General features: G+C 40.6%; 1 protein-coding gene across 1 annotated transcript; it reads right to left on the bottom strand.

The window, feature by feature from the left end:
- Window positions 1-1306: 1306 nt before the first annotated feature.
- Window positions 1307-12182, bottom strand: klc2 (kinesin light chain 2). The gene is made up of 14 exons (XM_062444571.1): window positions 12137-12182; window positions 9193-9438; window positions 8248-8581; window positions 6507-6723; window positions 6228-6417; window positions 5755-5928; window positions 5546-5645; window positions 4888-4937; window positions 4571-4638; window positions 3707-3815; window positions 3251-3403; window positions 2468-2592; window positions 2085-2142; window positions 1307-1664 (listed from the first exon to the last, which is right to left on the bottom strand). The coding sequence occupies exons 2-14, from the start codon at window positions 9418-9420 to the stop codon at window positions 1581-1583; spliced, it is 1890 nt and encodes a 629-aa protein (XP_062300555.1). The 5' UTR covers window positions 9421-9438; window positions 12137-12182; the 3' UTR covers window positions 1307-1580.
- Window positions 12183-13072: the final 890 nt, after the last annotated feature.

Genomic DNA, 13072 nt, shown 5'->3' with positions numbered 1-13072 from the left:
GAAAGTAAACATACTGGAGGTGGAGCAGCTTTGTACAAATAACATGATCACAAACTCAATTTAGACATTTAGCCACATTTTAAAGTGACGGTTGATGACACTTTCGATATCCTGATGCAATGATTATAAACAGAATCTTTTTTAATTTAAACATTTTTTTCACAGCATTTTATTTCAGCATCAGTCAGATTAATGGATGTTTGATAAAATCTTGGAGGAAATGACTTTTTTTAGTGGCAGAAGAAGGAAAAAAAGGAACCTAAAAGTAACGATTACAGTGTTCGATTGAACCTCCTCTGGTACCACGCAGGTTTCATCTATTAGTGATTAAGATCATTTATTGTAAATTTACTTTTTTTCCATGTTGCTTTCTCGCCAAAACTAAAGTGACAAAAGGAAGTTTATTTAAAAAGAACAAACTTTTTTTCCCCCAGCCTGACCGATGAAAGATTGAGTGAAAGCTACGGTCTTAATCTGCTCAGTAGATACGAGGAAAGGTGTCAGATATACAGCACTGTCACACTCAAAGTGCATTTTTCTACAGTTTTGACTGAACCGTTGATGGTCTGAGAGCTTTAATCTGAAAGTCAGTAGATTTCAATGATTGAGGTACTAAAATTACCAGCATGATAATCTGACTATCAATATTTATTTCCTTCTTTCACTTCCTTTTTCAGAAACTTCCTCTCCTTGTTTTCCAGTCTTCTCCCTTTCGGATAAGTAGTATTTTTCCCCCGTTAACAAAGACCCTCTTTAACCAACATTGTGTAAACACAAAAAAAAGGGAAAAAAGTGCACTATATACAAAGAATGACATATTGAATAATTTAAAAATGTATATACATAAAAAACAAGGCAAAAAGTGAGGTTTAAATGGTTAGTGCTATTGTTTGTCAGAAAATCCCCAAAGATGCTCGATTTTATTTCACTGTTTTCTATGTTAAAATCTAAAACGGATCTTACGTTTTTCAACCCCCCCCCCCCCCTTACGTCTGTGATATGCGTACGATGGGTGCTTTAGCATCGGCAAACACTTCATGCTACTGGTGTAAAATATGCAGAGTGCAGCGCTTGTTCTGTTTTTTAAACTGAAACCAGATTATATTTAGCCTGTCTGCACTTGGGTGGAGCTCGGTGTGTGTGTGTGTGGGGGGGGGGGGGTTGAGGGGGGGGGACTCGTCACGATGTGGATACAATGCGTTGCTACGGGCCCTACGAGCCAAAAAACACGAGGCGTTTTGGGTGCAGACATTCCACTTTCTAAGTAAGCGACATGCTGATAAATGTGTATCTAAATATTCTCTTTTCTGGTGGATGGAAGCGATTTGTACAGCAAAGCAGCAGCGACTGTGTGTCTAACAGGGTGACGTTTATTGTGGTGATGCTTCTTTTAGCGTGTGTGTATGTGTGTGTGTGTGTGTGTGTGTGTCACTCAGTGTTCTTTAAAAAATATGCTGCAGGTGCGAGTGTTTGATCTGGCTTTGAGCTTTAAGTGTGTAGTTTGATCAAACCAAGCTGCAAACAGCCTCTCCTCGCCGGGCCACTCTGTGCCACTCCCAGTCCCGCCTCCTGACTACTGTCTAACCAATCAGGGAGCTGCGTCTTGATAGGTCCACGTTGCTGGCACTTAGTCCCCTGCAGTCCGAGAGTCCGGAGTTGGCATCCTAAAGAAAAAAACAAACAAAAAACAGATATAAACCATGAGAAGATGTGACTTTTCAACTTCATATACTTCAATTTCTTGTGTATCTAAATCTTCTCTTTTTATGAAAACACCTTCCTGCTCAGTAAATTCATCTGTAAACAGTTTGTCAGTATAGTTCATTATATTTCAAAATTATGTTTTAACAAATTGTATCCATAGCACCTGCTCCTACAGTCAATCACTCAACCAGACTTTGTTTAAATAGCACTTTTCATACATAGTAAAAAAAAAAACTACAACAAACAAACAAAAAAGATAAAAATGTAATAAAAATGATAGTACTAGTAGTAAAACAGACAGATGAATAAATTATATATATATATATATATATATATATATAGTGCAAGTCATGTGCTGTGTTGGTAGGTGTGATCTGTACCTGTGTGGTCTCCTCAGCGCTCTTGTTGAGGAAGTTGAGGGAGCTCGCTCTCTTCATTCTGAGCAGGAAAACAAACCCACAATGAAACCTTAAACTTATCGACACAGTTCAGTATGTGAGAAACAAAGACTGTACCTACAATCCGACTTATAAATCATAATTTTTTAAGCAAAATTGCAGAAGATTTACCGCTCCCAGCTTCTCTCAAGAGAGAGTTTGCTGTTTTTTTTCTCTCTTTTTTTTAACACTGTTAATTTAACCTCTTTGCATCTTGGACGTTAACTCAAATAAAAGCAATCTGAAGTCATCACATTGGGCTCTGGGAACTTGTGATTGAATCAATTAATTAAACACAAGCACACACGCACACACAGTAATCTCACCCTGGGTTGCGGGGCTCTTGAGGTCCGCTCCCCTGCAGCTTCTTCACCAACATCTCGCTGCTCCTTCTCAGAGCATCGCGGAGTTTCCCGAAGGAGCCGCTGCGGCGCAGAGACCCGTTACCATCCTGAGAAGAAATGGAGCATAAAACTGAGTCAGCATTTAATGCAGATATTAAATATTAAGGAGATTTCTTGTTCAGGCTCGTCAGACTACAGAGACTTTCATTTATTCTCATGCTTTTGGTTTAAATGCAGCTACACAGGCTTTAGTATATCTTTGTGTGTGAGGTTGTGTCCTTCTTGTGATTGAACTTATAAACACATCGTCTGTATTTAAGTCCGTGTAAAGTAAGAATAAATATGTGTTCTGAGTTTGACATACCACAAAAAAGTGTGTTGTTAACCACCCTGCCAAATTTGAATGATTAAAAAAAATCACCAAATATATGAAATTAGGCTTCAAAGTTGTCTGCTCCCAAACGCTGTGGGAGTGCCCGCCGAAACCCCGCCCCCTACCAAGTGTCACCTGTCAATCAAAGTCACCACCTCTACCAGAAACATGGACGCTAAGAGCTTTCTGCTGCTAACTCAGCTGCTAGCTCAGGCGGCTAACTCTGCTGCTAGCTCAGCGGCTAACTCGGCTGCTAACTGGCTAACTGTAGACGGTAGTAGTAGTAGTGTGCGCTGAATGTATTTATTTTTTAGAAATACATTTATGACCTATTTAATGTGTTTAGAAGAAAATGTCTGAATTCACTTTACACAGTCTTTAAGTGAACTGACCCCGTTCCACTCAGCAGAGTCGTCGCCCTCGCCGTCTCCCCGCTGCCCCCCTGATCCGTTGATTCCTTCCCTGCAGTGTCGTCTGTCGCTGCCTCCGGCTCCTCCGTCCTTCAGGAGCTCCACCACCTTACTCTGGTTTATAGCATCATAACCCTGAGAAATAGAGAGACACACACACATAAATAAAAGAGAAAGAAAAACAAAGATTGGATGGGAGTGATTTAAAGGATTAAAAAAAAAATTACAGCTTTTTCTCAAAAGCTCACGCAGCAGGTCTACAATCTTAAAGCTTTTCTTTTAGCTTTGTGACTAATCTTTCAATCAGTTGGGCAGAGTTTACGAGCTGATAAATCACAGCTGAACTAATCAGGTTGCTTTACTGAAAAGAGCCCAGACAGCCAATCTAACAGCAGTAATTCAACCATTCCTACAGTGGTTAACGTGTTTGTGTTGCACCTGTTTGCGTGACTTGCTGGCGCACTCCTCCAGCGTCTCTGCTGCCTCCAGTTTCCCCTGACGACGGTACAGAGCTCCCAGGCTTTTGAGGGTTGTGTTCACCGTGGGGCTGCAAAATAAAACAGATGTTTTTCTTTCATAATGAATTCATTTGAGGAACCAGACATAGTTTCTACAGAGTGCATCTCAGCTAAGTTTAGAACTGGACGTCGGCCAGTGAAGAGGAAAGGAAACGATCGGAGGATGAACCGATAATCCACTTAAATCTGCTTCATCAGAGTGGATTTTAGAGGAGTTTTTACTGTCACGTGCTCTAAATGGAGAACTTTTTTAATTCATAGGAGAACCAGAGAAGGACATTGTGACTTTTATGCTGTTTTCTCTTCTTTTAGTAATATTATCTAATGACTTGCACAAACAGAGAGCAGCAATCGTCCTATAATAGTCCAACCACTGGCAGATGTAGGTGGTATTTAGGTTATATTTTGGCACATAAATGGTCACAGGGTATCTGCACATTTTTTAAGAACAAATTTAATGACTTTTAAGACCTTTTTAAATACTTATTTAAGGAAAAACAATACCATTGCTGGGACATAATAATACAAATGCAGGATTTTACTGTTGTAAAGGAGCTCAATTTGAAGTAAATTATATGAGGCTGCAACTACTGATTAGATTCATTATAATTCCAACTGCTGATTATTGTTTACTTTAATAAGTTGATTATGTAAAATAATGATAATAATGATTAAACAAATATAATTACTTTGGGGAATTAAAAGATTCAATAAAAAAGGTTGTAGACCTTCTGATACCACTGAAACCCTCCGTGTTTATGTGAATTCAAACATCCCCACTCACCTGTCCACCTTGCAGGCTTTATACCAGCTCCCGTACTCTACATACGGCCCAGAGTCCTTACGCTTCCCCTAACAGAGACAGCGACGATACAGAGGGACAGAGAGATCAGAGAGAACAGAGGGAGATTGATGGGAAGAGACAGAGAGCAGGAGCCGAGTAAGAAACATTACCCAATTACACAACCTATTAAAAATGTCCCTGTTGTCATGTGTACAGTCTGCTGCTCTCCATCACTTCATTCCGCTGTCCGATCCATTTCTGTAATGGCCCGTCTGCTGGCGGCATCAAAGGAAAAAAGATTGCCCTTATTAACTAACCTTGCTCTCCTCTCGCTCCTCTGCGTGCATCCAGATGGGTTTGTTGTCGTCTGGAAGAATGAAAAAGAAAATCACTTTAAAATCTAAACAACAAACTAGATGAAGAATGCATGAATTTCCCAGAAAATAACAATGATCCCTGGTTTGTCCTACATTTAAAAGTGAAGCTTCAATGTAAACAAACATGTGATTTCATATGAACACATGGCCATGCTCGTGCCAAGGCACCTCTCTCTCTTTCTCTCTCTCTCTCTCTCTCTCTCTGGGCATGTGAGCGCGTTAGGGGTTGATAGGCTTAACAGCGACAGGAGAGGAAACATTAACATTAAGCCGTCTAGCACGCTTTGGATAGCTAGCGCGGAATAATCCTGCTGAGAGGACCGCTGTGGCGGGGAGGAACGGGAATCCCAAAACAGGGCGAATCATTCCATTTCTCAGACTGTAAATCTTTCATGTTGACGGTGTGTTTAACCCGCGTTTGAATATTTGTGTCTTAAACTATCCTTGACTGTAAATTTCACACAACAAATGGAACGAGAGACATTAAAAAAAGCAGCACATTTTTTAAAAGCTTTTATAATCCTCATGAAACTGTTCTTCCTGACCAGCACAAACAAGCCTGTACCCTCATTTCTGTGTGACTGTTGTTTCTACTTACTGTTAACAGATCCAAACTCCTTCTCGTGTGCTCTGGTCAGGATCTCTTTGTAAAGAGCTTCGGCATCTTTGAACTTCCCCTGCTTCAGGTAGCATGTAGCCTAAAAGAGAAGCAACACGGATTAACCTTTCATTATCTAAAAAAAAAGTGGGGGAAACTGCTTCGTTCATGTAATATTATAAGCTGTAAAAATCACGCTGTGCTCTCACCAGATTATTTTTGGTTTTGGCCACGTTGGGGTCGTCGGCTCCCAGTTTGGACTCGTAGATCTCCAGAGCTCGTCTGTAGTAGTACTCCACCTCGTCGTACTTGCCCTGGTTCTGACACAGCAGGGCCAGGTTGTTCAGCTGCTTGGCCACATCTGGGTGAAACTTCCCCAACACCTGGAGAGGACACGGAGACAAACCAATAAACCTCAGACACACAAAAAAAAATCTTTGTTTGCATGGTCACAAATGCACCAGCACTCTAATACGTAGCACTACTTGTCCACACATTAGCACTTTATTATAAAGGCTGATCTTTTTATGATTTCATCCTTTTATGTTTTTATTTTGTAAATATGTCCTTTATTTTTATGTGGAAATAACTGATCAGTTTGAGAATAGCGTCTTGCTTCACATCCATATAATCTATATTAATACATTCTACGTTTACAGTAGACGATGCTCTGTGTTTATACCTTCTCTCTGATTTCCAGGGCTCTCTTACACAGAGGTTCGGCCTCCTTGTATTTGCCCCTTTTGCCGTAAAGAACAGCCAGGTTGTTGAGGGTTGCGGCCACAGCTGGGTGATCTTTCCCCAGCGTCTTCTCTCTGATGGCCAGGGCGTCATTCAGAAGGTGAGCCGCTTCTTTGTACTTGTTCTGGTCCCTGTGGATAAAAACACAACAGAACTCGGTTAGAAAATATTTCATTTGACAAGTATAAGCGTTAAAACAACAACCCTCTCCGTTCCCCACCTGTACACCAAAGCCAGGATGTTGAGCATGGTGGCTACGTCGGGATGGTCGTGTCCTGACGTCTTCTCCAGGTCCTCCAGGGCTTGTTTGCACAGCGGCACGGCAACCTCGTACCGACCCTGGGAAGCGTACTGGATCACCAAGTTGTGGAGCGTCCTGAGGCGGGCCGGGATCTCGTAGCCTCCCTGCTGGGCCGCCGCCTCTCCGCTGGGCTGAGCTGTGAGAACAACCACAATGAGCTCACCGTCATCTAATGTGCAGCCATATTCCACACAATTTAATAAATCATGAGGTTATGTTAATATATGAAGAAAGCAGATATTAAATTGCCCAGAAGTCACAATAACTGAGATAAATTATTTTCAAGTTTCAGAAAAATTCAGAAAAAGTTGACTTGATCTTATTAGTAGAAAACTGGATAGTGCTCAAGATACATTAAGGTTTTAAAGGGCTATTCCACTCTTTCTACATATCATGTCTCCAAATGTAAGATAAAACATCAGAGGAGCATTTAAGAGTATTCATTCATCAATAATTGAAAAGGCCAACACTGAAATACTGCAGCACTTACTGTCTGTCTAATGGCAATGAAAGCTGAGCCATACACTGTAATGTGATTGAAGTCGGAGTTTGAATCCATTTACAAACCTGCACAGCTCCTACTTCAAATATCTCTCCATCTCATCTATAGCACGTTTCAGGGGTCAAACTGTGTAACTTTGCCGCTTTAACAAGGAGGTGCTTGTGTTAAAACGTAAAAAAACAGAGAACAACGTAAGCCTCAGTGTTTTTAAATTGATGGTACGGCTCAGACTTCAGGGCGAACGAGGCCAGAACGTTTCTGTTAGTGAAAGCCGCGACTGTGCCGAGTGATTATACGTTGACATTCAAAAACAGGATTTATTCTGCTCCTGTGAGCTCAGGCCTCTGTGGCATCACCTTATTTACTCTGCAGAGAAAGAATTATTATATAATATTAAAAATAGAGGATCATATTTTAAATGTGATTTTTGGAGATATTTTAAGTCTGTGTAAAAGTAATATCATCTTTCTCTTTTAGATTTTTATGTAAAAGACACAAGGCTCTGAAAACACTGCGATTGTTACTATGTGTGTGTGTGATCCTCTTCTTTCCTTATTTGTCCTTTTTGTTTCAATATTAAAGGGAGACTTATCTGTGCTGTGTATTTAACAGTGTTTAATTGAAGAAAACATCTTTGTCATACTCTGTTTTCATATTCACTATTAAATTTAAATTTATCAAGAAAATACTCAAAAATTAGATTCTAGGTTGCACTGTGAGGCACTCTTTTTGTTCTTACAGCAAGTAAAAATGTAAAAACTGAAAATATATGTGCAGCCTTTCTTGTTTTTCAGTGTATTCATGACTTCTGCTTCTATAAAACACCTTAATGCAACATAGCAACATTTGACTTGGATCACAGTTTGTCGTTTTTACTGAGGAAAAGGTCGACCGTGTGAAATGACCACGCCTGCCCAGAGAACAACCAATCATCTCTTCTTCCTGTGATCCACCACTAAACTGTTTCTGTCCTCCAGTGTCAGACCTCTGGATCTGTACATATAACTTCTGGTTCTGGTGATTTCCTGTTGCTGTTATGAATCTTAACATTTTATTAGTTAGTAGGTTCAGCAAGCATGTTCTCTGTCAAAACACACAAGCACTATGAACTGTGTGTGAGTCCTGCTTTAGCTCTAATGACCGCTGCTGATGTCATACCTGGCCCCTGGTCATCGTCGTTGGGGAACAAGTCATCAAGACTGTCCTTTGAAGTATCGCCTCCTCCGCTCCCGCCGCCACTGGAGCTCTGGTTCTTCTCCTCCGAGGGCGAGACGTCATCGTCGAACTTCTTGATCTGGTTCATGAACTCCAGGTGCTTCTTCTCCTCCTCCAGCTGGGCAACGCTCTGCTCGCTGCGCTGTAGCTTGTGCTGCGTTCCCGCCAGCTCGTCCCGCAGCCACTGGTTCTCCTGACAGAGGCGACGCACCTGAGCACGCAGCTTCTGCTTCTCTGACTCCACGGCGCTCAGGTGGCCGGACAAGGCGATGATCACCTAGAGAAAATTAGACGTTTGGGTCAGTGACAAATAAGGGTTGGCAAGATAGGCAATTTAAAAAAAAATTTAAAAATTGTATTTTGTATTTTTGTTGGTATTTTTGTTGTCATTTGAAATGACATTTGCACCATTTTTTTTTACCGAAAGTAAGACTGAATGCTCCTGAAAATGAGCCCTGGTGTAACCACAAAAGAATGTTAATATTCAATATTTTATCCACCTACAGTGTATTTAAGTGGACATTTTAAAATATCAAATGAAAAGAAAACTTTTTAAAGTATTTCTACATTTAAAGTTTAAAAAATTTTGTCAATATTAAGCAGGACATGTGCTAAAAACTACCATTTTTTCTAAATAATTTGTGACAATTTGTTACAAACCATAGTGTTGTGTTGCTAAAAGTGGATTATATTTATTCCACATTTTAGTTCACATTTATTTTCTTGTATAAGATCAGATTAAAAAAATACTGGTTACACCAATTGACACTGGTTGGGTTGCATTACGTCATTGACCCATTTATTAGTTCAATCTTTAAAGATGTCATACATATTCAAACACTCTATTTAACTTTATTTATAGTTCAAAATAAGGTCTCTGTCTTTTACCTGAGCTTCTCCCAGGCCGAGCTCGATGGCCTCCAGACTCTTGCGGAGCAGGCCGGACTTCTCCTGGGCGGCGGGCGGCTGGGTGCAGTCCAGCAGTGAGTTGAGGAGCTGGGCGTGCTCGCCCCGCAGCGTCTCCAGGCCCTGCATCACGGCCTTGGTGTTGAGGACGATCTCATCCTGACTGAGTCGCTCCAAAGCTTCTTCACGTGGATACACCATGGTGGACATTGCCTGGTTTCATACACACTGCGGGATAGGAAGAGAGGAAAAAATATAAGAGGAGAGGAAGGATTTTTTCCCCCCATATTTTCCTTATCATGGGAATGCTGTGGGAGGCGTTTTTTTGCTGACATCATCTTTTTCATCTCCTGTCCTGTTTAAGATTCATGTAATTTACAAAATGAGCCGCTCAGTGCAACCCCATCCTTTATCTGCTGCTGGCCTCTGAGGTCAGCTGGAGGTGGGCCACACAAAGGAAAGAGAGATATGAGAAGAAGAAGAAAAGAAGAATAGAGGTCACGCAAGTGGAGGAGGATGAGAGAAAAGAGAACAGAAATATGAGACAATGAAGATGAGGTGGGAGGAAATAAAGAGATATGTGAGGAGAAGGAGGTCAAACAGGAAGTAGAAACAAATAAAAAGGGAGAGAATAGAATACATATAGATCACATTTAATGATGAAAATGAACCCTGCCAATAAGTTAAAAGCTATTGAATTAATATAAAAACTCTCCAGAGCTGCATTCATGTTCTTTAGAGGCAGTTTTATAATAATTGCCACATCATATGAGAAGAAAAAGTAAAAAAAAGCTTCATGATATTACTCAAACCTCTATTTTTGTCTGTTTTTCTCATCTATTTCAAAGAGGTCAATGTCCAAATTATAGTTTACATAACACTCCCCTTGGGTTTAGAGTAAGAGGAGATTAAAAGTGATAAGAAGTACGTGGTTGTGTACGAATACCACAGCACATGTATAGTTTAAACCCTTTTAAGATTACTACAAGAGGATTCATCCCAGCTCGAAAGTGACGCAGCGGCTGCCAGCGACCTGTAAAGCCAATTAAAACGAGACACTGCCACACAACAGATCAGAGAGAGAGGCAGAGAGAGAGAGAGCGGAGTGACAAATATATCAAATATCACAGGAGCGTCGAAAAAGAAAAGTAGAGCTCGGCTGATTCATCTGCTGATTTTTTAGGTCATCGCAGACGCATCAGTATCTGCGTATGAGTCTGCTGTTAAATAACAAGAAGCTGCAGCACAGGGATGTAAAGGTGGATGCAGAATTTCTGTTATTTTCGGCTGCTTATTTGTGAGGATTTGCTGCTTTTCTTATAGATTATTAACGGAAAAATGATTGGGTTTTAAACTTTTGATGTAGTTTTTAAGCAGGGCTGCAACTAAATGATTATTTTTCATTGAATCCTCACAACTGAGAGGCTGACATTGGTTTCTCAGTTCTGCATTTTTTGCTTGTAAATGACTTCAAAAGGCAGCAATAATGTGATATCATTCTATGCTTTCAGGGGACTTTCATACTAAGGAGTGGGTTAGGGTTTTCTAAAATAAAAACATTAGTCATCAAGACGAGATCTTGATGAGTAATGATGACCAAGTGGGTTTTAACCCTCACATACTGTGATGTAAATATTCTGACTCATAATTAGTCTCTACACCAATTTACATTCATAAATTCCCCGTCAGCCATCAATAAAGTTTGATTAGTCTTCAATGAAACTGTCAGAGAGCAAACAGAGATTAGTATTATATTTGATTATGGGGTGAAAAAAAGATATCCACAATCGCTGTATATAGTCCCTGAACAGCATGCAAGGGTTAAAATCAGTTCACTGTTTACTTCTCTCAGCTTAAACCGTCAGATAAATCCAGAAAGTTCTCTTAAATGTACAAATTCAGAGTTTAGAGGAAACTGTATCTTAATATGTGGATGACCTCAATGCCAGTAAACATCGTGAACGTTCAGGGTATCGATATATAATATCCTGACTGTCCGAGAGGAGAGATCTGACTCGTGCAGCCTGAAGGTCTAAATATTGACCAGCTGTAAATGAAGCTGTCGCAGCAGCAGGAGCAGGAAGAGGATGGAGGATGGAGGAAGATGAGGAGGACAGAGAAGCCAATTGTGCAACATCGTGACTTTCTCTCTGTTTTTCCTGCTTTAATGATGGAGGTGCACCTGTTCTCCTTTCCTGCTCCCTCCCTCCCTCCTGTCACATCTCTCTCTCTTTCTCTCTCCTATCCTCCTCCTCCTACCTCCCCTCCCATCCGCCTCATGCACTCACTGCAATGCACCAATATCCTCACTTCCCCTCTTCAAGCTCACCGTTTCCAAACGCAGAAATTGAAAAGGTGACACCTGCAATAATAGCCTCCTTTAAAAAAAAATACATCCATGTCATCACATATGCGTTCATCTTTAATTTGGACTATTTTAGCCTGATAAAATAAACCATAATGAGCCCGGCGGATGGTCGAGGCCTGTAGCCGGGGGTGGCTTGGCAGCAGATCAATCAAGGTGACCGACAGTAGAGAGCAGTGTCCAAATAAATAATAGCAGATTACTCTAATACTCCAGTTACACAGGTGCTAATCTAAAAAAATCTACCTGCATTTATTCATTAGTCAGGTTACGACATGTAGCGTTGAGCTGTTTGTAAACAGTGCAGGCCCGACCACCAAGATTACACAACGCACACTAATGCATATTAAATTAAACTACTCTACACTATTTACAGTGTGCACGAATAACAATATAATAGATACAGCTAAAAAGTGATGTTTAATAATAATAAGTAAAAACATTAGCGACCGCATGTGACACATTTAACGAGCTCGCGGGTCAATTTGACATAAATATAACAATCATGCATGTGTCCTTAAAGTCAATATATATATGGCTTAATTTTATCTGGGTTTTTACCTTCATCGAAGACAAGTGCGATGCTTTCTGTCCCCCTGAACAAAGCAGCAGCAGGACAGTGTTGTGATGCTCCAGACGGACCTGCGTCAAGTTAGCCGACACCTACCAAACTACTTCCGGAGAGGGACACAAAAGTAGAGCGATGGTTAGCAGGATAAACTGTGAGAAAAAAAAAGATAGTTCAAGTTGTCAGTTCTAGAGGGAAAAGTGTATTATTAAATTTAAAAAATAGGTGTATTTTGATTATAAATCTGATTTAGTAGAGTAATGGGTGCTGTCAGATGTTAGTAAATAGCCGTTGGAGGAAGTTGAATTCTGTATCCTAGAAACCGGCGAAGTAATGACCCGCCCTACTCTGCCCACCTCTGCTTCTGATTGGCTACTACTCGCCTGTCTTCGTCTGTTAGGTGTAGGAATGAGGAGTGTGATTGGTTAGTGTTCGGGTAAAATTGTCACGGTAAGCCAATAAGATGATCGAGTAGGGCGGGTAGTGACTGAATGTATACATGTGGACACCGCCCTACTCTACCCACCTCTGCTTCTGATTGGCTACCTCTCGCCTGTCTTCGTCTGTTAGGTTTAGGAAGGAGGAGTGTGATTGGTCAAAGTTAGAGTAACATTATCAAGGTAAGCCAATCAGATGTTGAAAAAATGAATGTATATGTGGACACCATAAATAGCTGCCACACCACTGAGTTAAGTTTAATGCAATTACAATTAAAGCTTCAAGTCTGTACATTAACTTGTAGCTAGTGTTTACTGCCGCTTCTCCTTCACCTCAACTTACCCAGACTGTCACTTGACAATGGAGTACAGACAGAAAAAGCTGAATTTGTTCACAGTGTTTATTAATAATTATTATGGGCCTATATTTACCTCAAACCTTCCCTACCACCCTATAGGTATACTACCATCAAAATCATGACAATTAATCCA

This window comes from Scomber scombrus, chromosome 23 (genome assembly GCF_963691925.1).
Source record: "Scomber scombrus chromosome 23, fScoSco1.1, whole genome shotgun sequence".
In the NCBI taxonomy this organism is placed as follows: Eukaryota; Metazoa; Chordata; class Actinopteri; order Scombriformes; family Scombridae; genus Scomber; species Scomber scombrus.
The sequence above is the reverse complement of the archived record's forward strand: the minus strand, read 5'-3'. Positions and strand labels throughout refer to the sequence as shown.

Excerpts from the sequence above, each read along its gene's own strand:
- klc2 (XM_062444571.1), bottom strand. The coding sequence starts at position 9,420 with ATGTCCACCATGGTGTATCCACGTGAAGAAGCTTTGGAGCGACTCAGT. Across the intron at positions 4,938-5,545 it reads GGAGTTTGGATCTGTTAACA|ACGACAACAAACCCATCTGG; the intron begins GTAAGTAGAAAC and ends TCATTCTTCCAG. Across the intron at positions 3,404-3,706 it reads CCAGCAAGTCACGCAAACAG|GGTTATGATGCTATAAACCA; the intron begins GTGCAACACAAA and ends TCTATTTCTCAG.